Source organism: Phyllobates terribilis, unplaced genomic scaffold (assembly GCF_046119375.1).
Source record: "Phyllobates terribilis strain yellow unplaced genomic scaffold, ASM4611937v1 Scaffold_5__5_contigs__length_657084704, whole genome shotgun sequence".
Taxonomy (NCBI): domain Eukaryota; kingdom Metazoa; phylum Chordata; class Amphibia; order Anura; family Dendrobatidae; genus Phyllobates; species Phyllobates terribilis.
This window is the reverse complement of record NW_027362765.1, coordinates 255,519,917-255,543,448: the sequence shown is the minus strand read 5'-3', so window position 1 is coordinate 255,543,448 and position 23,532 is coordinate 255,519,917. Positions and strand designations below refer to the sequence as shown.

The 23,532-nt window shown below is 45.7% G+C and overlaps 1 protein-coding gene across 5 annotated transcripts in view; it reads left to right on the top strand.

Moving 5' to 3' along the window:
• The window catches only part of RAB37 (RAB37, member RAS oncogene family), a 128,679-nt gene that overhangs the window by 93,008 nt on the left and 12,139 nt on the right, over positions 1 to 23,532 (top strand). For 4 of the 5 annotated variants that reach the window (XM_073684071.1, XM_073684069.1, XM_073684073.1 and 1 more), the window contains 2 exons: positions 17,386 to 17,452; positions 17,529 to 17,581. The exons of the other annotated variant lie outside the window; for it this stretch is intronic. In XM_073684071.1, coding sequence (XP_073540172.1) covers positions 17,386 to 17,452; positions 17,529 to 17,581 — 120 coding nt within the window. The remainder of the gene's footprint in view (positions 1 to 17,385; positions 17,453 to 17,528; positions 17,582 to 23,532) is intronic. 5 annotated transcript variants of the gene reach the window in all.

The window sequence follows — 23,532 nt, the reverse complement described above, 5'->3', positions numbered from 1 at the left end:
AAAAGCTTGAACTTGGAAATGTAGCAGATGGTACAAGAAGGCTGAGAAACTGCCGAGAACCAGCTGATGGTACTGGAACCCGGATGGGTAGCAGAAGGTACAAAAGCCAATGGAACTACCAAGGACCAGCTGACTGTACTGGAACTCAGTTACTAAGCAGGAGGTACCTGTGCCAGAAAGCACTACCAAGGACCAGCAGACGTTGGTGGAACTTGGATACCGAGAAGGAGGCACCTAAGCCAAAGGCACTGCTGAGAACCAGCTGACGGTACTGGAACCCGGATGGGTAGCAGAAGGTACCCATGTAAAAAAAAAAGTTGCAAGGCCGCGAGCCGGCCGCAGTTACCGAAACCCACAGTCCTACAGGGGGTGCTTGTCTTATTGGCACTATGGAACCAGCCTTCATTGCCAGATCCCGCTGCCCACATAGGAGTCACCAAAACTGCAGGCACCATAGAGTCGGCTAGCCCGACCGCACACGACAGGACAACGCATTGGAGGCAAAGTGACTTTGACACTACCCGGAAACAGCTGACGTGCTGGAACCAGGCTGGGCAGGAGGGAGTACCCGTGCCAAAGACACTGCTGGGAAACAGCTGGCGGTGCTGGTAAATACTAAAAACAGAGGAGCCAGAGGTGTAATTGGAGCAACTTTAAAATCTGTAGTACAGTGGATGTAGACAAAGCAGGAGAATTTGCCGGACACACAGCTGGGGATCAGCTGACGTTACTGAACCCCAATAACACGGCAACTAGTGTTGACTGTGCAGACAGCACTTCTGAGTGCCAACTGGCGGTGTTGGAGCTCAGGGATTACAGTTCAGGTGGTAGAAACATGAACACAACAGGAGACCTGGATACTGTTGCCAACCAATTATTTATTCTGGAAGAGGACTGGCAAATTCATGAGAGATCCAGGCCTTGTTCATTTTGAGAAAAGTAAGCCAGTCAACGTTATCGGAGGATAGTCACATGCGACGGTCTGTTAGTACACCACCTGCGGCACTAAAGACGCGTTCCGATAATACACTAGCAGCAGGGCAAGCTAGCACCTCCAATGCATACTGGCTAAGCTCTAGCCATGTATCCAGCTTACAGACCCAAAACTTGAAGGGAGAAGAGCCGTCTGGGAGTACACTGAGAGGGCAAGACATGTAGTCTGTCACCATCTGACGGAAATGTTGCCTCCTGCTGACTGGAGCCGTCTGTGATGGTGTAGAATTTTGTGGCGGCGGGGACACAAAACTTTGCCACATTTCGGCCATACTGGTCTTGCCTTGTGCTGAGGCGCTGCTTCTGCTCCCTCTTTGTGCAGAGCTTCCTCCACTGCCTCGACGCACTGAGCTGCTTTGTAAAGCACTAGCAGCACTGCTCTCGGTTGGAATGGAGAACATGATGGAATGCACCAGTGCGTCTTGGTACTCCCGCATTTTATTCTCCCGGTTCAATGGTGTTATGAGGCTTTGTAAGTTGTCCCGGTAGCGAGGATCTAGGAGGGTGGACACCCAATAATCAGCCGTGTTGAGAATGTGGGCGATGCGGCGGTCGTTTCTCAGGCACTGCAGCATGAAATCAATCATGTGCTGCAGACTGCCAACTGGCCAAGAAACGCTGTCCCCTGCTTGAGGCGTGATCTCTGCCTGCTCTGCATCACCCCACCCTCCCTCTAGATACTGACTACTAGAGCATTGTGTACCTCGCTCCTCTGGACAGATGTCTTCCTCCTCCATTGACTCCTCCTCATCCTCCTCACAAAGTGTCCCCTGCCTAGGCCTTTGTTAGGAACCACGTTGCGCAGACTGTAGAGAAGCAGATGGCATTTGTGACTCCTCATCCTCCTCCTCTTCCAAAACCTCGTCCCTTAGTGCTTGCAGTGTTTTTTCAAGCAGGCAGATAAGGGGGATAGTCATGCTGACTAGTGCATCATCTGCACTCGCCATCCGCGTGGAATAATCGAAGGCATGCAAAACGTGGCAAATGTCCTTCATAGAGGCCCACTCAGTGGTGGTGAAGTGTGAACGGCACGCACTGCGACTTGTTTGCGCCTGCTGCAGCTGGTACTCCATTACTGCTGCCTGCTACTCACACAATCTCTCCAACATATTTAACGTTGAATTCCACCTGGTGGGTAGGTCACATATGATGCGATGTTCCGGAAGACGTAGTCGGCGCTGCAGAGCTGCAATGCGCGATCTTGCGTTGCTGGAACGCCGTAAGTGAGCGCACTCTATGCGGACCTTGTGAAGCAGTGCATCAAGATCCGGATAATCCCTCAAAAAACTGTGCACAACCAAGTTAAGCACATGTGCCAGACATGGGATGTGAGTGAGGTTGCCTAGGCCCAGAGCTGCCACCAGATTTCGACCATTGTCACACACTACCATGCATGGCTGGAGATTTGCTGGCACAAACCACACGTCGCTCTACTGCTTGATGGCATTCCAGAGCTCCTGTGCTGTGTGGTTTCGATTCCCCAAAGAAATTAATTTTAATACGGCCTGTTGACGTTTGGCCACGACTGTGCTCATATCGGTCATCATAACAGGTAACCGTTCACGGGTCGATGTGGAAGTAGACCGTGACGGCTCCTGCAGCGCTGATTCAGAGGAACTGGAGTATGAGGAGGAGTCAATGTGTACAGACTGGATTCCTGCAATCCTTGGAGTTGGCAGAACACGTACAGCGCCACTCTCAAGATCTGTACCCGGCTCCACAACATTTACCCAATGGGCAGTGAGGGAAAGGTATCGTCCCTGTCCATGCTTACTGGTCCACGCATCGGTGGTCAGGTGGACCTTGCTACTGACGGCATTTTGTAGCGCATGTTTAATTTTTCCCTCCACATGCTGTTGCAGGGCAGGGACGGCTTGCCTGCTGAAATAAAAGCGGCTGGGCACGTTGCATTGTGGGACTGCCAATGCCATAAAGTTACGGAAGGTGTCAGTCTCCACCAGCCTGAATGATAGCATTTCAAGGGCCAGTAGTTTAGCAATGCCAGCATTCAGAGCCTGTGCTCGGGGGTGGTTTGCCGAGTATGGGCGCCTTTTCTCCCATGCCTGTGCTAACGATGGCTGTAGACTGGCCTGGGAGTGTGAGGATGACTGGGAAAGTGGTGCTGTGGGTGGAATTACACTGTGTCTCTGTACAACAGTGCCAGAGATTCTTCCATGGCGATCCTGTGAGGAAGCCGAACCAGCTGTGTGTGTGAGCTGGAGGAAGAGGCTACAACACGAGCTGAAGAGGTGGTAGGTGGCGCTGTAGGTTGGCCTAGGTCTTCAGTGTGTTTTTGTAACTCCACCACGTGCTTGGTCCGCACATGTTTCCACATATTTGTGGTATTGAGGTTGCTGACACTTTTCCCTCTTTTCACCTTCTGATTACACAGCTTGCATTTGACAAAGCAAATGTCATCTGCAACTGTGTCAAAAAAGGACCAGGCACTGCAAGTCTTGGGAGCGCCCGCTTTGGATTTTGGAAGAGCCATGCTCCTAATGGGTGCCAAAGTGGAGGCTACAGGCAACCAAGGCTGCCCCCTCCCTCTCCCTCCTTTTTGGGCTGTTCGGGGAATCTATTCCTCAGAGCTTCTCCCACCACCTTCCTGTCCCTCATGCCATGATGGGTCAAGGACCTCATCATCTACACCACCCTCTTCAAACAACTGCTTCTCCTGGGTAGTCTCGACAGCACAGTACGCACCAGAAAGTGGCACCTGAGTCTCATCATCAGATGCGTACTGAGGTGTGCTGCTGACCATAGGCACTGGCCCACCCGCCTCTTCAGATTCAGAGAGACGAAACGGTTGCGCATCACTGCATTCTACCTCTTCTTCAAATTCTCGAATTCTGCTTGGCTGGCCCCCTCTTTCCAAGCCAAGAGATTCAGAGAACAGAAGTAGAGATGGCTCCTGTCCAGGGCTCTGACTGCCTGGGCAATTTGGCAGGTGGTGAAGAGACAGATGGGTGCTCTTCAGTGCTCAGGACCTGAGAGGATCTGGAACTAATTGAACTCAATGCGTTAGCTGCCATCCATCCGACAACGGCTTCAATTTGGTCCTCCCGCAGCAGTGGGGTACGACTAGCTCCTACAAAGCTGCGCATAAAGGACTGTTCCCTGGTAAAACTGGGGGATGCTGAGTCACTGGTGCCGGCAGCAGGCACAGAATCCCCACGTCCTCTCCCTGCAAGCACAGAATCCTCATGTCCTCTCCCTGCAGAAACTCAACGACCACGACCACATGCCTTACTCCCTGCCTTCTTCATCTTGGTAGACTGATAAAGATAGGCAGAAAAGTACTAAGGGCTTAGTGTGCTTATTCCTGAACCGCTGCTAACAGGTATACGAAACACTAATTTTATAAAGTGTGGACTAGACTTTAATATGAGCTAATGTGGCCTACACAACTGTAAAGTGGAGTGTTTGGTGAACTTTATTTAGGCTTTTTTTGTCACAAAAAGACACTGGATGTTCCCAAAAATGCAATACCGATAGTATCACGAACTTTTTGTAGCTATTACAATGTAGGAAGGTAACCTACAATGCAATAGATGAGGCTACAAAAAATTGGCTAATACTAATCTGGCTGGGGCTGCAGGGCACAATGCTGCAGAAAGGCTCCTCTATCTACTCCTATATAGTGTGTTTGGAACCAATTTAGTTGAATACGGATGGAACCACCACACTAATAGGAGAAATCAGGAAAAATTATGAATTGGCAAAAAAGGACAATGTATGAGGCAGTGACACACACTGAGTGCACTACAACCAGATGTGGCTGAAGCACACACTACAGGGTGAGACACACACACACACACACACACACACACACACACACACACACACACACACACACACACACACACACACACACACACACACACACACACACACACAGCTGTGAACAGCACAGAGAACTGTGCACTAGCACTGCAAGGCACAGCGATTTATAAAGTAGCTTGGGTAAAGCAGAATAGACCAAATAGGTAGCTAAAACTGTCCCTCAGAACAACAGCGTCCTATCCCTAACTGAATTCACAGCAGAGTGAGCTCAAAATGGCGGCGGCGGCTTTTATAGTGCATCATGACATTTCAGCAGCCAATCACAGCCATGCCATTAGTTAAGATGCCTAACAGGATGTGCCCACACTTCTTAGGATCCTCATTGGCTGAATAAAATGAAACTGGCTCATTGCATTATGGGATCTTCCGATTCCGGTATACGATATTGCAAAAGTATCGGAATTCCGATACCGCGAATATCGGCCGATACCCGATATTTCAGTATCGGAATGCTGAACACTAGCGGGGGGTGTTCATGGTATGCAGTGGGTAGTACCTACTAAGTGGTCCAAAGAAGGACATCTGGTGACTGTCATGGGTAACAAAATGTATTGATATGTGTGGGTTGTGAAGAATTGTCCTGTCCTATTGGATAATCCTACAAAAGAACTACTGTAGCACAAATGAAAGCAGAAGTAAAACGAGCTTTACTAGAGTAGGATATAAAATCGAATAAATACAATTATAGAGGTCATGTGAATGATTAACAGGACATGATCCATGCAGAACTGGCAAGGATCAATGATGCAGTAATGCTAGTGCGGTAGAGGGGATTCAACAGGTTATTATTCTTAGAGGTGATCAAAAAGATCACTACCACCCACCAGTGTTTTTCCTGTACTTGTCAGGGACAGATGCAGGAGAGGGCATTCAACGCGAAGAGACGGACTTGGAGGATCGGGGGGGGGGGGTCCATATCTTCCCTCCTATGGTGGCAGAGCCAAAAGCTGATACCTCTAGAAAGGGGTCACTTGGTGTCCAGTTGAGCTGAGTGCACCTAGGGTAGCCACATCCCTCTCTAGAGGGCTCTCTGCTTCCTGCTGCTGGGTCAGGGGAGCACATGCCGCAGGGAGCTGATTGAAAGTTCCATGACATGCACTTCTGGTCCGGAAGTACGAATGACCTCTAGTGTTCCAGCGTGAAAACTCATACGACGCAGGGATATGATGCGTCATCGGAGTGGTGTGCGTTCCTGCATGAACCGCAGGACCTTATTGGATGGCATGGTTGGCAGCAGATGGGACTACTAGGATCTCCCGAATCAGATGAATAGAAGCCAGGTCAGCTATGCTATTTAAATTGCCTGAGGGGAGCCAGCTTTTACCAGCAGCCTATCTTACTATGGGCAAAGCTCTGGCAGTTCGGCCATTCAGTCCACAGAACCATCCCTAGGTCATGCGAGTAAGGTTTTGGACATTGTCACCTTACCTTCCTTGTCAGAATATATTCTATACGTATTATATTGTTTGTTTTTTTAGGACAAGGAAGCCCCTAAAAGGTCTACTTCAACTAATAAGAGTGTTAACAGATGTGCTACCTGTAATATATCAGAAATATCAGAAATATACAGCAAGTTGTTTTGTGCAGAATGCATATCTAAGATAATTAAAGATGAACAATCCACATTCATTCATGACAGACATGAGGGTAATAATTAGGGAGGAAGTACAAAACAATTTCTGCCTTTATCCCGCCTCAGTCTCCCTTGCCTAAGCAGCCCAGGTGGGAAATAGACAGAAGCCCAGGGGATAGGGAATTATCTTATTACTCTGACCCTGAGCTGGACACAGGTGGATATACTACACCATTTTACCCGAGGAAAGTAAGAAATTCTTATTTTCTCCAGAAAATACAGACACACTATTACAGGCCGTGAGGGGAACTATGAAAATTGAGGACACCTGTGAAACGTTCAGTTCAGGACGAGATGTTTGGTGGTCTAAGTGTCTGTAGAACGGGGTCTTACCAGTTAATAAGCACATCACTGCTATGATTTTGGAAGATGCAGGAAAGAAACTTGTTATCCAAAGGGATTTTAAAGCTGGTCTTCCCTTTTAACCCTGAAGAAATGAAATTATGGGAGGAAATTCCAAAAATCGATATACCAGTAGCCAGAGTTGCTAGGAATACCTCTATTACATTTGAGGATTCCTCAAGTCTTAAAAATCTGATGGCTAACAGATCAGAAGACCTAAAAAAACCTTGGGAGGCCTCCTCGGACATTATTAAAGCAAATATAGCTGTCACATCTGTTGCAAGGTCAATGAATCTCTGGGTGGAAGATTTAGAAAATCCTATAAGGAGCAAAACCCCTAGAGAGAAGATTCTGGAATCACTACCGTTGCTTAAGATGGCAACCGCTTTTATGGCAGATGCTTCTACGGAATCAGTTTGATTCGTGGCAAGGAATGGAGCACTTTCCAACGCTGCAAGATGGCTCTATGACTAAAGACATGGTCAAGTGATAATTCATTCTTTGGTTATGTTCCATTCCCTTCTCATGTTTACAAGTATTTGGGCCTGTCCTGGATGACCTGCTAGAAAAAGCTTTGGATTCAAAGAGGTTTTGTAGAAGCAAAACCAAGGACGGTACCTTCCTTTCCGAGGACCCACGCTCATCCCAGACAGGATTACAAAGGGAAAGGGAAGACAGGCAGGTGGGGCTATCCCAAGGGTGGTAGAAGAGGTTCCCTTCTCAGTCTGGGCTCTAGCACAGGGAGACAATGAAGCCAGAAGCGTTGGTGGGAGGCTTCGATGTTTCTTAGAGGGTTGTCAGGGCATATCCAGTAATCAGTGGATACTTCAGACTATCTCTCTGGGATACAGAATAAAATTCATCCACACTCCTCCCAAAAGGTTCTGTCTAATATCTGCTCATTCCTCAGGAGTCTATCACAGACTCCTAAAAGATTAAAAAAAGCTGCAAGACTTGGAGGTGGTACAGGTCCCACGGTGCCAACAATATTAGGGCCATGATGTGAGTCTGTTCTCCATAAAGAAGCCAGAAGCAGAAGGAGAGTTTTGAACAATTCTAAATCTAAAACCACTGAATCAGTGTGTTTTATACAAGCCATTCAAGATGGAATCATTGAAATCAATAATACCCCTAATAAGGAAGGATTCGGTGATATGTACAGTACAGACCAAAAGTTTGGACACACCTTCTCATTTAAAGATTTTTCAGTATTTTCATGACCATGTACAATTTTCATTCACACTGAAGGCATCAAAACTATGAGTTAACACATGTGGAATTATATACTTAATAAAAAAGTGTGAAACAACTGAAAATATGTCTTATATTCTTGGTTCTTCAAAGTAGCCACCTTTTGCTTTGATGACTGCTTTGCACACTCTTGGCATTCTCTTGATGAGCTTCAAGAGGTAGTCACCGGAAATGGTTTTCACTTCACAGGTGTGCCCTGTCAGGTTTAATAAGTGGGATTTCTTGCCTTATAAATGGGGTTGGGACCATCAGTTGTGTTGTGCAGAAGTCAGGTGGATGCACAGCTGATAGTCCTACTGAATAAACTGTTAGAATTTGTATTATGGCAAGAAAAAAGCAGCTAAATAAAGAAAAACGAGTGGCCATCATTACTTTAATAAATGAAAGTCAGTCAGTCCGAAAAATTGGGCAAACTTTGAAAGTGTCCCCAAGTGCAGTTGCAAAAACCATCAAGTGTTACAAAGAAACTGGCTCAAATGAGGACCGCCCCAGGAAAGGAAGACCAAGAGTCACCTCTGCTTCTGAGGATACATTTACCCGAGTTACCAGCCTCAGAAATCACAGGTTAACAGCAGCTCAGATTAGAGACAGGTCAATGCCACACAGAGTTCTTGCAGCAAACACATCTCTTCAACAACTGTTAAGAGGAGACTTTGTGCAGCAGGCCTTCAGGGTAAAATAGCTGCTAGGAAACCACTGCTAAGGACAGGCAACAAGCAGAAGAGACAAGTTTGGGCTAAAGAACACAAGGAATGGACATTAGTCAAGTGGAAATCTGTGCTTTGGTCTGATGAGTCCAAATTTGAGATCTTTGGTTCCAACCACCGTGTCTTTGTGCATCGCAGAAAAGGTGAACGCATGGACTCTACATGCCTGGTTCCCACCGTGAAGCATGGAGGAGGAGGTGTGATAGTGTGGGGGTGCTTTGCTGGTGACACTGTTGGGGACTTATTCAAAATTGAAGGCATACTGAACCAGCATGGCTACCACATCATCTTGCAGCGGCATGCTATTCCATCCGGTTTGCGCTTAGTTGGACCATCATTTTATTTTTCAACAGGACAATGACCCCAAACACACCTCCAGGCTGTGTAAGGGCTATTTGACCAAGGAGAGTGATGGGGTGCTACGGCAGATGACCTGGCCTCCACAGTCACCAGACCTGAACCTAATCGAGATGGTTTGGGGTGAGCTGGACCGCAGAGTGAAGGCAAAAGGGCCAACAAGTGCTAAGCATCTCTGGGAACTCCTTCAAGATTGTTGGAAGACCATTTCAGGTGACTACCTCTTGAAGCTCATCAAGAGAATGCCAAGAGTGTGCAAAGCAGTCTTCAAAGCAAAAGGTGGCTACTTTGAAGAACCTAGAATATAAGACATATTTTCAGTTGTTTAACACTTTTTTGTTAAGTATGTAATCCACATATGTTAATTCATAGTTTTGATGCCTTCAGTGTGAATGTACAATTTTCATAGTCATGAAAATATAGAAAAATCTTTAAATGAGAAGGTGTGTCCAAACTTTTGGTCTGTACTGTATGTTGGACCTAAAAAGTTCCTACGATCATGTACCAATATTAATACATCCCTCATATCAAAAATACCTCCGGTTTGCAGTAAAAGATCAGGGTAAAATCCGACATTTCCAGTTTTGTTGCCTACTGTTCGGACTCTTTTCCGCACCTTGCATTTTCACAAAGCTTGTGGTGGAGGTGATGACCTTTTTTAAGAGAAGATATTCTAATTGTCCCATACCTAGATGACCTATTTGGTGGCTGATTAACCGAATCAGAGGAGCTTGAATCTGGCTACAACTATCTCCGTATTAGGGAGACTAGGATGGCTAATAAAGAAAAGAAAAATCAAACCCCAAGCCAGAGAAGCGGAAGATCCTCCTAGGGGTACTTCTGGACTGAGAACAGCAATACTCCTTCCTTCCTTCCTTCCTTCCTTCTTTCCTTCCTTCCTTCCTTCCTTCCTTCCAGCAGGAAAGAGTCAGGAGGGAGATTCAGTCTACCCAGAAGAAAAAGCCGATTTGTATTAGGAAGGCAATGAGGATCTTGGGTCTAATGAGCTCCTGTATATCCAGCATTCAGTGGAGCCAATTCCACTCAAGGATGTTTACAACTGGAAGTACTATCTGCTTGGGATGGCCAATGAGCCAGTCTAGACAGCAAGAAGAAATTATCAAAGGAGGTGAGAGAATCTCTAACCTAGTGGACTGTTCCAAAAAAAACTCCAAAAAGGAAACCTTGGATCATCTCACCCTGTGTGAACGTCACTACAGATGCAAGCCAAATTGGTTGGGGGGACCCACATAGATGGTCAATATCTTCAAGACACATGGCCCACATCAATACACAACAGATCTTCAAATTACAGGGAAGTCTGTGCAGTGTGGGAAACCAAACAAGTCTCAAAGATCAACACGTCAGAGTATTTTCAGACCACTCCACTCTCCTTCCTTTTTCATCAAGGAGGACCGAAACCTCAATCTCCAGTCCATATCTGAATATTTGGTTGGACAGAAAACATGGTACGGTCAGTCTCGGCGGTTCACATCAAAAAATCAGATGGCAGACTTTCTAAGCAAGGAGACTATTCAATTATCAGAGAAGACCCTAAACAGGTAAGTTTTCCACCAGTTAACACAGTGCTGAAGCGTCCCTGAAATGGTTTTCTTTGCCTCTAAGAAAAACGCTAATGCAAAGGATTTCTATTCATTAAAACCAGGGAACAGTCCGACCGGGGTAGACTCTTATCCCAGACCTGGGATGTGGAACTAGCATATGCCTTCCCGCCATTCTCTCAGATTCCAAAAGTATTCAGGAAGATCCAAGAAAATTAATCCCTTTTTAAGACTGTCTCTGGAGGATACTGTCCTCCTTCGTTCCAACAAGACACAACCTTCTGTCTCAGGGTCCACTTATACCACCAAAATGTGGAAATGCTGCACCGATCAGCCTGGATCCTGAAAGGGGAATGCTGATATCAAAGGGGCTTTCAGAATCTGTCATCTCTACAATCCAGAGCAGTAGGAAGGCTCATCGGTTTTTATACCTTGAGAAAGGCGCCGCTTGGGCGCAGAAACGCATTGGTATTAATAAAAAAGTTTTGGAATCCCAAGGCTCTTCATTTCCGCAGCACAGCCCGCCCAAACGTGCCAGCTTCCATTTTTGCTGTAGTACGTCATGACATAGCACGCATGCACGGTGAAATGCATGGCCTGAGCAAGCCGTGGCATGTATTGAAGAGGCCGAAGATGTATGAAAAGAGATGGTCACCGAGGACCAGATGTAAGGACTGGTGAGAAGTGAGGCGAGTATTTATTTATCCTATGTTAACTATGCTCTGAAGCAGGGGTAGGAAAATAATTTGCCCGAGGGGCCACATGAGAGACCATGACTGGAGGGCCAATTCAGTAGGCTGAAATTAATTCTGCTCAATGTTAACATACAATTGAGATTCTAAAATAATTATATCACTCAATATTGAGCAGAATTAAAGCACCACTCCACTGTTTTTTTTTTTTTTTTTTTATTTCATAAGAGAACTATTTGTCAAATTCGAATCTTGCCAGACATGCTCCTCTCTAATGGATGCTCATCGGTTACACTGGGTACTGAGTGATTTTTCATTTTCATAGAGAAATGTATTACTTGCATAGTATTTTCCCAGCTGGCAACTTGAGATACATGTAACAAGGTGTTTCCAACCGTACAGCACCTGCATACTACTCGCTTATATTGTGAAGGAGTTGTACAAACATTTCTATTGATATATATTGATAACTCATACTGCTTGATATACTTGCCTGCGATCTCAAAGTTTTCAAAACGCTCCAAAATTCACCCAAAAGTCGGTGTTCCTTGTGGGTTGGCCTTAAACACCCCCCCCCCCCTCCCCTAACAAGCTAAAGTTGGTAAGTATGAAATTGTGCATCTTCCATGTAGAAAAAAAAAGCTACAGCTCGCCTATAATGTGTGAATATCGTCAGGGAATGTTGATCAGCAATGGGCATCTTGAGGAGGGTGCAGGGTCAGGGCTTGTAGGACTCCATGGAGTAACCATAGACAAAATTCCAGAGAAACATCCAGCACCTTGACGGTCTTAAAACCTCTTCATTTAGATTCCATTTGTCATAATAGGTGGGCATATTCAGTTGTTAGGAGTTTCTAGTTACATGGCCAGTTTGTGCAGCCTGAAATGCTTAACAACTGAATATGCCTATTTACTATATAATGGCATGTAAATAAATCTTGGACAACATTCGTGAGACACATCTAGGCATGTGATGGTGCTGCCTCTATGGGTTATGTGCACACGGTCAGGAGCCTCTGCGTGTTATGCAGCGTCAAACCCGAAGCGGCCTGATGTTACCGCATAGTGGATGATTTCTAGAAATCCCATGTCCACTATGCGTCTCTGGGCACCTGCGAATCACCTGCGGAAACTGACGTGCTTTCCATACCGCAACATGTCAATTTCTCCGGCGGGTCCGCATGCAGGCTTTCCCCATAGACCTAACCTCTGAGGAAAGTCTGCAGGTGAAAAAAAAAATGGCACTCTCATCTGCTTAAAAGGAGCGGAAGCCGCCGCCAGCTATTCCGCTGTGTCGGGCCGCAGGTAGCTCTGGACAGTGTGCACATACCCTAACTCTGCTAAGAAAATTAATGCAATATAGTTTTCGAAGTAGCCAGCAGGTGGCAGTATGAAATTATTTAGCAATGGAGAATGTGCCCAAGCAATGTTTTTTGCTGTTAGAAATTATTTTTCTCTCTAAGAATAAAATCCAAAAAATATGAAACCACCAGATTGATGATCATGTTAAAAAAAATAAAAAAAAAGTAACTTGCTGACAACATGCTTGGTTCTTGGAACTCATAATGTCACATACATTACTGTGTGTTCTGTCATTCTAAATCTGTCATATATGCATGGAAACCATGTACCCAGAGATCAAAGCTGTAATCTGTTCTTTCTTATTTACATGCATGCCTAAGGGTACGATCATACAGTAGTTTATTCCTGTGGGAAAATGTGAAATCTGTACTAATGCACGGCTGACCTTCAGGTTTCTTCTGAACTGCTGCATGTCTGTACACGGAGTCTTAGGGCATGTGCACACAATCACGAGCCGTTGCAGGTTTGAAGCTTCGTGTTTATGCCCGCAGCGGCCAAATATTGCAGCATAGTGGATGGGATTTCTAGAAGTCCCATGTCCACTATGCGTTCATATGCACTTGGTGATCACCTACGGACATGCGGCGCGTCTTTCCAGATCGCAGCATGTAAATTTCTCTTGCAGAGTCACTAGTCTCCGCAAGAGGAATTCAATCACTACAATGTACTGAATGCGGTGAATCCGCATGGTTCAATGAACACATGCGGATTCACCTGCGTTCATATAACGCAGCACTTTGGACGCAACATAAAGTATGCTGCATCCAAAGCGCTGTCTGTCTGGATCGTGGGCACATTCCCCTTTTCAATTGGATTAGACCCTCGCCGCCTCCATCTTTGAGATCAATATTGCACAATACTGTACAAGCAATCGCAGGTTCAAGTTCCTTAGGGCAGGACCGAGACAAAGCACTTTTGTGTCTTATGCAGATGAAGCCAGTGGCGCACCCTCGCCCTGAAGCAATTGAGTGGGTCAGAGACTAAAGACCCCATCACACTAAGCGAGATCGCTAGCGAGATCGCTGCTGATTCACAAGTTTTGTGACGCAACAGCGACCTCAGCTGCGATCTCGCTACGTTTGACACGTAGCAGCGACCAGGCCCCTGCTGTGAGATCGCTGGTCGTGTCGAAATGGCCTGGACCATTTTTTGATCGTTGAGGTCCCGCTGGGTAGCATGTATCGGTGTGTTTGACACCTTACCAACGACCTCGTTGGCGACTCAGAACTGAGACAAATAGGCGTGCATTTGCGTTGCATCGTTACACAGGTCGCTACGGGTCGCCATATCGTTGCTGCGTCGTTGGGAAGATCTGACTGTTTGACATCTCTCCAGCGACCACACAGCGACACAGCAACGATCCCTGCCAGGTCGTATCGTTGTCGGGATCGCTGTAGCGTCGCTAAGTGTGACAGTACCTTTAGGTAACAGACCCCTAACGCACCCCTCCTACCCCAATTGGTCAGGTAACAAACTATGACAACCACTTACAGTAGAGTTGTTGCCCTTTTCACCAAAAACTACCGGCAAACGTAAAAAATAAAAATTGGTACGCTTTTAGTGGTGTGGCTTAACAGGGAGTTCAGTTTTGAAGTTTGATATAGAATAATTTTATTGTTTGTAGGCCAGTTACACAATACAAGGGACAAATAGCGATATTCATCTGACGTCTTATATTTTATGTCCGACCTAAGGAGAGTCATGGAAACTAATATAGTTTAACTATAATGGGGGCCATTAGGTTTCAGTTAATCTGTACCGCCATTTGGCATATTCCCTAATGAAAACTAAACAGACCACATAATAAAGGGATCCGTATGATTTTTTTAAATTTTTTTTTTTTTGCATTTATCATTCGACAAATACAACTGCACAAAATTGATGGTGGTTCTAGAGACATATTCATGTAGTGATGGTCATTCTGGTGCTGTATTTATGTACTTCTGATTGCTCTGGTGATGTAGTGATGATTGTGGTGATGTATTTATATGAAACCAAAATCATCATCATCAATATATAAATAGAACACCAGAGCCATCAATAATACATGAATATGGCGCTAAAACCATAATTAGTAAATACGTCACCAAAACCATAATTAGTAAATATGTCACCAGAACCACCACCAGTGCATGAATGCATCGTCAGAACCACCATCCGTACATGAATACATCACCAGAATCACTCTCAGTACATGTATTCGTGTACTTATGGTGGTTCTGATGATGCATTAATCACCAGAACCACCAAAATTACTTGTATGCAAGAACCAAGCTCAGTACAGCGATCAATTTTAATGTCAAGTGAGCCCCATATACAATATGAAGTTGCATTGGAGGGTAAAGCGATTTTCAGTTTCCAGTACAGATGTTGCTGATTTTAGTTGTGAATTTTACGCTGCTGTATTACAAAGCACTGCACAAAGTCAAATCCATGGTTTAAATCAGCATTACAATGAGCATACTGCAGATATCTAAATCAACAGCATGCTCTTTTTTTTTTTTTTTTTTTTTTTTTTTTTTTCTTGGAGCTTTTTTGTAACAAAATAAAAATCTCTTTACTCCTGTATTTGCAGTTTAGAGTGTGCAGCGCATCCTGAATGTGTGAACATGGCTTAAAATGAATGTCATAACAATCAACACCCTCAAACCACTTATGTTGCCTTGTAGCTCATTGAAAGATGAGCTGTTTAAAGCCATATACAAATGAGGCTGATGTTCTTTGGGTGTGAACCAAGCACTTCCCAAGTCTTTGCCTCCTGGTTCTATTCTTTGCCAAGCGCCACCTTCCTTTCCTTGACTGTCAGGTCACTGGCTTGACTATAGTTTACATGCTGTTTATACATGTTAACTAAATCTTAAAACATCACTCAGCCTGCTCCTCATAGTGTTAAATGCTGGCAGACAGAATTTTATTTGATGGCTATGCATAAGATTTGTAGCTGTGCATTACGAGAAACTGCTCTAGTCACATAAAAATGGATTAAATGGTTATTTTCAAAATCCTAATGTGGTCTGTTTTCTGTACATACAGAATTATTCATGTGTGCCAATATAACAGCTGTAAATCAATGCAGACTTAAATATCAACTCCCTCCACATAATGATGATTCCTCCCACGATCAGGGCTCACTTTACCCTCTGTTACACTGTATCCATCCTCCACCATTTCTAATGCAGTTCATTGCTCATGCTTGGAGTCACATAATGACCCTGTCTAATAAATCTGACTTCTGAGTTTTAGCATAGCTCAGTATGCAAATTGCCTCTTCAGAGAAAAAGAGGACTTGTACTCTATAGCGCCACCTATTGGAAGTAGCAATCCTACAAGTCACAATCAACCCTTTAGCGAATCGTGCAATATGACTTAGGATAAAAGCCAAATCAGAATCTCCATTTGCAGACACGGTGTTTCGGGCTGTTGGCCCTCGTCAGTGCAAAGTATGAGAACTGATTTGGCTAGGGGAGAGGCTCTGGACTGAGGTCTAAGGTGTAGCGTTTCTCCTTATGGAGAGTGACACACCAGCTCTGGCACATCAAGGTAAGGAGGCTTATTCGCCATGCAATGCTCTTCTGGGAAATTTAATATGCAAATTGCCTCTTCAGAGAAAAAGAGGACTTGTACTCTATAGCGCCACCTATTGGAAGTAGCAATCCTAAGTCATTCTCAGTCATGCTATGCTAAAGATCCCACGGACACTAGCTTCACCTAATGACCTTATCTAATTTACGGAAAACTTAGACATGCACCTGTGCACTGTCTAGTAAAACATCCCTAGACACTCATTGCACCCTCCTTGCCCATGAACTGCCAGTGAAATGTAGAGTTAGTACATAGTTTAGAATGTCGTGACTGTGACCCACTTTCTGATCAATATTCATTACTATCAATGGTCGCCACTTCCATCTAAATAAATGTTTCCATGTTGAGATCTACCCATATATAGCTCTATAAGGAAGTACGGAGCAGAGGGTGGGGCCTGCAGCACTGAAGAGAAGCTGTGTGCTGCTACTGTGTAGTTTCTGCAGATGACTGCCCATTCAGCTCTGAAAAACTGCCCTGCCTGCCCTCACACCCCTAGATACACCTCTGCAGAGGGTCAGAAGGAGATTTAAAAAAAAAAAAAAAAAAAAATTGAAACTTTGTTGGGCTTGCACTGTATATTAACATTAGGTATGCAGGTACACTGTGCTTTGTAAAAAATATTGTCATTGTGGGAATAATCTTTAAAGAAATTAATCAATACAGAATACTGCACCAATCAAATTGTTCAGACGTGGAGCTTTGGATGCCCATAGTTGCTCCTGCAGGTTTTTGTAGGGTCAGCTTTAGGAATTGTATGGTTTCCTTGACAAATATCCTATTTTATCCCATTCTGGGTCTGCTGATGCACATTGGAGATACCCTGACTAGACTTATTTCTAGTCCTAGTTAATATGGGTTGTGGATGGTGAAGGAATAGTAACAGCACAGATTAACACTGCATGGTTGACCTAGAGTAATGTGATGTTTAATGCAGAAGTTTATATTCTGTTGCCTAGTAGATAAGCTCTAAATATCCTTCATGCAAACAAGACTATTAGTCCGTGACTGGCTGTCATACTCGTATCATACAAAATTTGTTTACTTTTCCCATCCTGCAGATCTGGGACACAGCCGGTCAGGAACGCTTTCGAAGTGTCACCCATGCGTATTACAGGGACGCTCAGGGTATGTGAATTGGCTGATGTTATGAGATGGCAGAAACATTGACAGGTGCTGGTAACTTTTCTCTCCTACCCTCCAGCTCTGCTCCTGTTGTATGATATCACAAGCAAGACTTCATTTGACAACATCCGTGTATGTAACAAAATTCTCCAAAAACTAAAGCTGTCTTTCCCTTGTCCGTGTCCTACCTATGTCAAGTCAGCACTTGTTTGAAGTGTATGTGTAAGCTTGATGGTGCTCAATCTTTTTTTTTTTCTTAAAAGTTTCCTATTACTATCTAATAATTTCACAAACTCCTAGGTTTATTGGGAAACAGTTGCAATGTGATACCTGTAAGGGAGCGATGCACAATTCAGGCATTCAAAGAATTACAAAAGGAGTTATTCACTACACTCACCCACTAGGGGTTTGCAGAGGCACGTTTACCTCTGCAGTATCAGAGGAGTGCAGGAGCACTGAAGATAACTAGATCACGTGGTCTAGCTACAGTGCAGCACTTACAAGCTTTATAGTAAAGCGCTTGCAAATGCTGCACTCCTTATCTAGCAAAATAGCCACCTCTGATAGACTACAGGTAACCTAGACAGTAAATAAAATTAAAAATCCTCTTGTTCTTGAGAACTAAGGTGTTTTTTCATAACAACAAAGTGACAAAATTGCTTTTGGTCTGTCCAAGTACTGCATTGACTTACTGAGTCCTCCAAAATGAGACACTTTGTAGGCACTGTCCTCTCTGGTCAACTGAAGAGTGCCATCAGCAGTCAAACTTCACTTCTAATAGGAGACTCCGAGGCTGGTGTCTCACAAAGTGTAAGACTGATGAAACCCAAATCCCACAGCAACAATATTCCCATGAATAAACAAGACCACACAATATAACTTTTAAAACAACTTTTAATGGCTGGAGGTCGGTCACAGCAAAATGGATGTAAACGGTTAAGGAACAGCTCTGTTCCAGAAGCACTGTAAGTGCAAAATTGTGCAAAACACCCAGACTCCCGGCGAGAATAATCATTAAAACATAAAATACCATAACTGACCGCCAAGGAGGGGCGCAGGGCTAAACTGTGCTCCAACCCCAACCCATTAGCATCAACGCCTGCTCAATACCATCCTGGATGCCGGACAGGAAAATATCCAGGCCGATATTGGTGAGATGGACACCCTCATTAAGCATGAGCCTAGAATTGTCCCCTTCAAGCTGGCGGTGTCATATAACACCCCCTTTGAAATGCACAAAGCGGGACATGCGAGCATTGAGGGTTCTGCGAGAGCGTTCAACAGCCGCCGACTCCATAGCACCCTGCCACACAACACAAGGAATAACCTCGGACCAAACCAAAACCAGCTCTGAGAAGAAGCAGTGAAACTTGTCCACATCTGACCGCATCATCGTCAGCAGCTCGGCCAGGCGGAAGGAGCAGAGGTCATTCCCGCCAGCATGAACAACAAGGATGACTGGGGAGGAGGCAGGCTGAGCAATCCTCACAATCTCCGGTAGGACTTGGGACCAGGTTAGGCCACGAATGCCTTTCCAAAACACCTCCAAACCCCGAAAACTGAGTCCTCTTTCTCCTGGACGACTGTCTGCTCTTTGGGCGGCCCAGAAAATGTAGGAGTCACCTAGGATCCACACAGTAGGTCTCGTAGCACCTAAGGGAAAAAATTCTTAATAAATTAGCAAATCCGGTCTGATATACTTCGCAAAGCAAGCAGAACGCCACCTGCCAATCCGTTGAATATAGACATTGGATAAACCCACTCGAGCAGCTTCGGTAGCCGCCCCAATTCTAAACGAGTGGGTGCCAAAATCTTTCGGGGAAAGACCTAGTAGACTCAGGCCTTTATGAAAAAGGGAATGAAATTGAAACTTTGTCAGAGGGGAACCGTCTTCATGGGACAAAAATGAATGACCACAGCGTCTGTGTTGAAGGAAATTCGTCACTAAGGTTAGTAGGCATATCTGGCCCGGAATGGAAAACAAAGAGACCCATGTCCCTGCGCCTGAAGGGTCTGTTTTAGATTTACGTATGCGAATATGTAAGTCACCCTGACAGAAGGATACATAGTCATGGCGAAGGCTTCCTGGGATTCGCTTAGTGTTTCTCACCTCCAGTCCTCAGGACCCCGCAACAGGCCATGTTTTCAGGATTTCCTTAGTATGCACAGGTGATTGAAGTTCTCTCACCTGTGCAATACTAAGGAGATCCTGAAAACCTGATCTGTTGTGGGGTCCTGAGGACTGGAGTTGAGAAGCACTGGCTTAGAAGCTGATACCAACTCACTAATGCGAAATGCACCAAAGAATGCAAGACTAAAAGCTCCTGAAAATAAACACCTCATAAGGAGAGGAGCAGCGGGAGAGGTGCACTCAATGAGGCGCTTAAGGAGGTTAAAGGAAGTGGGCCGTCTGCTCTCCTCCCGGGGGTGACTCCTGCTCCAGCCCCTGACAGCCCGCCGTATAATAAAAATTTTTGTCACATCCACCCATTCACGGAGCTGAAAGTGAAAAGACAAACCTGACAAATGGCTCTGGGCAACCGCACCTGAGGCACCAGTACTGTGAAGATAAAGAAGATACTGTATAGTAACTTCTAAACGGGCAGAGTCGGAAGAGGAAACCGGTTTGTTACCTACAAATACAAGCCACTCATTCCCGCCATGTCGCTGGGGCTACAGATGATCTAACCAGCAGCATTAGCTGTTCTCCACCACCTCCCATACACTGGATGGGCATGGGAGACCCTCCGACTGGCCACTGGGACACAGCTGTCGAAATGTCTGCAAATCAAAACGCAAGTGAGTCAGCGACCACATTCATAGAACCAGGAATATGGCGTGTCCGAAACCATATGTTGAAAGATAGACATTGTAATACTAAAAACCTAATTAGCTTTATCACCGGAATGGACGAGGATGCAAGATGATTTATCGCATGGATTACACTCATGTTATCAGACGAAAAGCAGATGCTCTTATTGCGCAAATTGGGGCCCCAGATAAAAATTGCAACTGCAATGGGGAAAAGTTCCAGCATTTGTAAGATTTTTGACCCAGTCCCTGGAGTGCCAGGACTCGGGCCACTTTTCAGCACACCACTGTTCTCCAAAAATCACACTAAAAGCTAAGGATCCTGAGGCATCAGAAAAAAAGACAGATCTTCATTAGAAGACTCTGCTGACTGGAAACGAGTACGGCCATTGTAAGATCTGCCAAACCAGCAGATCAGCCTGCAAAGGGAGGGTTATATGGATCCAGTGAAGGGGAAGCTTTATGCCTTTAGTAGAAAGGGACAAACAGCGAGAAAAAATTCTTACCATGGGCATGACCCGACGTGCAAAAACAAGGAGGCCCAACAGGGACTGCATTTGATGCAGAGTGACGCTTTTGACAGCGAAAAAACCTTTAATGATAGATAATAATTTTGAAATCTTGTCCTCAGGCAGACGAAAAACCATTTCTGAGTCAATTTCAATACCCAGGAAAAATAGAGAAGACGTTGGTCCAACAGTTTTTTCAATGGAAAGGGGAACTCTAACACTTTTTGTTCTTTTATGTCTCGTTTTGAACAAATTGACAAGAACTGGAATCCCGAGGGCCAGCGAACAAAAAATCATCAAGATAATGAATGATTGAAAAGTAATTTGTTTCATACTTAATGACCCATTCAAGGAAGGAGCTAAACAGTTTGAAATAATGGCAAGAAATGGTGCAACCCATTGGAAGGCAAGTGTCGTAGTATTGCCCGTCCACCAAGCAACCTAAGAGGAGATGACAGTCAGGATGAACCGGCAAGAGGCGAAAAGCCGACTGTCAGATTTTGCCATTAAAGCTCCTTGACCGGCATCCCTGACCAGGGCGACTGCTCTATCAAGGGAAACATATGTGACAGACGCGTCACTATCAGAAATGCCGTCATTAACCGAGTAATCCTTAGGATGTGAAAGGTGGTGAATCAAACGAAACTTTCCGCTCTCCTCCTTCAGTACAATACCTAGCGGCGATACCCGTAGATTGTAAAACGGAGGGGTTGAAAAAGGACACTTAATTCTTCCCAAAGATATTTCTTTTTGAAGCTTCTCAGACAGTATATGGGGGAAATCTCTGGCAGATTTTAGATTTGAAGAAAGACCGGGAAACCTGCTGAAAATGAAAGGAATAAAGAAACCAAAGCGAAGTTGGATCCCTGCCTCTTTATTGGGGTACAGGTTGAGCCAAAGCCCCATCTCGGACACGCTCACTGGAGTCCTTTTTTTCTGATTGACCAGAGGGCATTGTTGGAAACTTTGTGGAGGGGCGGGAACATTTAATGGCTGCATGGGGGGTTCCGCAGGCAGAACACATGTTTATATTTACAGAGTCCGTAAAAACGGCAGTGCCCCTGATTGAAAAGCCAGCATGTGCCCGGTCTGAACGGCCGCTGACTCTGGACCAACGAGGGGGCCAGGGGCTGTTGACTGAAAGGAAGATGAAGCCTTTTGGGCCATCATTAATCTGAGCCATGTATCCGTGGCTTTTACCCCCCCCCCCCCTCCCAATCCCAAATGAGCCTGAAAGGACAAGCGCCTTCTAAAATCCTCATCATAACGCCACCAGGCGCTGCCTCCATGGGACTTGTAAGAATTTATATATTGAATCTATATAAACAAACATCTCTGAGCATCGCTCAGGGTGCCTCTGACCCATGATGCATCCCATAACAAAGGCCTGAAGCCAATTATTCATAGTCCTCGCGACCTTTGGTTTGCGGTCATAAGGTCTATCGGCCACACAGCGTTCCTTGTCAATCGTGTGTTGGTCAGTGGAAACCAGTGACCAAATATCAATGTATTCATTTGACCAAATTTTATTTTGAGTTTACTCATCTAAGTGGGATCCTAATGGGCAAATACCACAGAAGAAAACGTCTTTATGTACGCTAGCAGGGACCTCGCTGAACTAGGGAGTTCTGCATTAACATAAGTGCGTTGACTAAAATTTTTCTACCTGAGGTGGGAGCTACTACCGGTGATGAACCATCCCCCCCCCCAAGCCCCAGAATATTGGTACTCACCGCAGCCTTGCTGAATCGTCGGGACGGGAACCGAAGTGGGAGTGATTATACCATCCTGACGTTGAAGTCCGGGAGCCTTGTCACGGTGCTGTGAATGACTATGTGAACACCCCTGCGAATCAGCTGAAGATTTAGACTACTCGTCCATGGATGACTGAACGCCGGAGCGAGGACCTAGAGCGGTAGCTCCTTCTGGCTGATCTTGAGCTATGTGAAGAATGCCTGGTACACCATTTATGCGACTTTTTAGAATGTCTGTGTGGAATTGGGCTGCAGGAAGTTGAAGGGGATGAAGAATCCGCGGTGCGGGTACCGCGCCCGCAATGGTGGCGATGATGAGCCGGAGATCCTGCACCGGCGGATGGACCAGCAATGGGAATAGATGCCATATCAGAGCCAGAGGGCACCAAAGGTGCTGTGGAAGAGATGATCGGGTCAGGGAATTAGGAAGGGGGGCTAGAACCTGCGGGATGGGTGGGGGCTGTGGGGAGGGTGAGGGTGGTGACGTGGCTAAAATCACTGACTGTGATGGATAGCTGATTGGTAGTGGAGGCTGGGGGGGGGGGGGGTTAATACGCATGAGGGTGCCAGAGGTTGTGGATTACTGGCAGCCGTCTCAGAGGATGAGCTGCAACTAGCATGGCCACCCATGGCTGAAAAAGCATGCTGCTGTTGTAAAATGGGGCAAACTGCGGAGTAAAGAGGGGGCTCTGCAATGCTCTGCAGCATGCAGCGATTATTGGCCTCTTCAAAAAACCTTTGTGAGGGGGGTACTCTTTTACTGGGCTGTGAGGTGGGGACTGGAACTGCCGGCTCTGCAATGCCTGACAGACAGTGTGCAGCAGCCGCGGGTACAGTATGAGGGATGGTGAGCAGCGCTTTATTTGAAATTGGCGCCGAGAATGAGGAGGGAGGGGCCTGCCCTGAGCTGCTGCACACACCGCGTGCAGCAGCCGAGGAAAAAGCATGATGGCGGGTGGGCGGGGCAACGATCAGACCCGGCGCAGGAAGCGCCGTGCATGATAGTGGT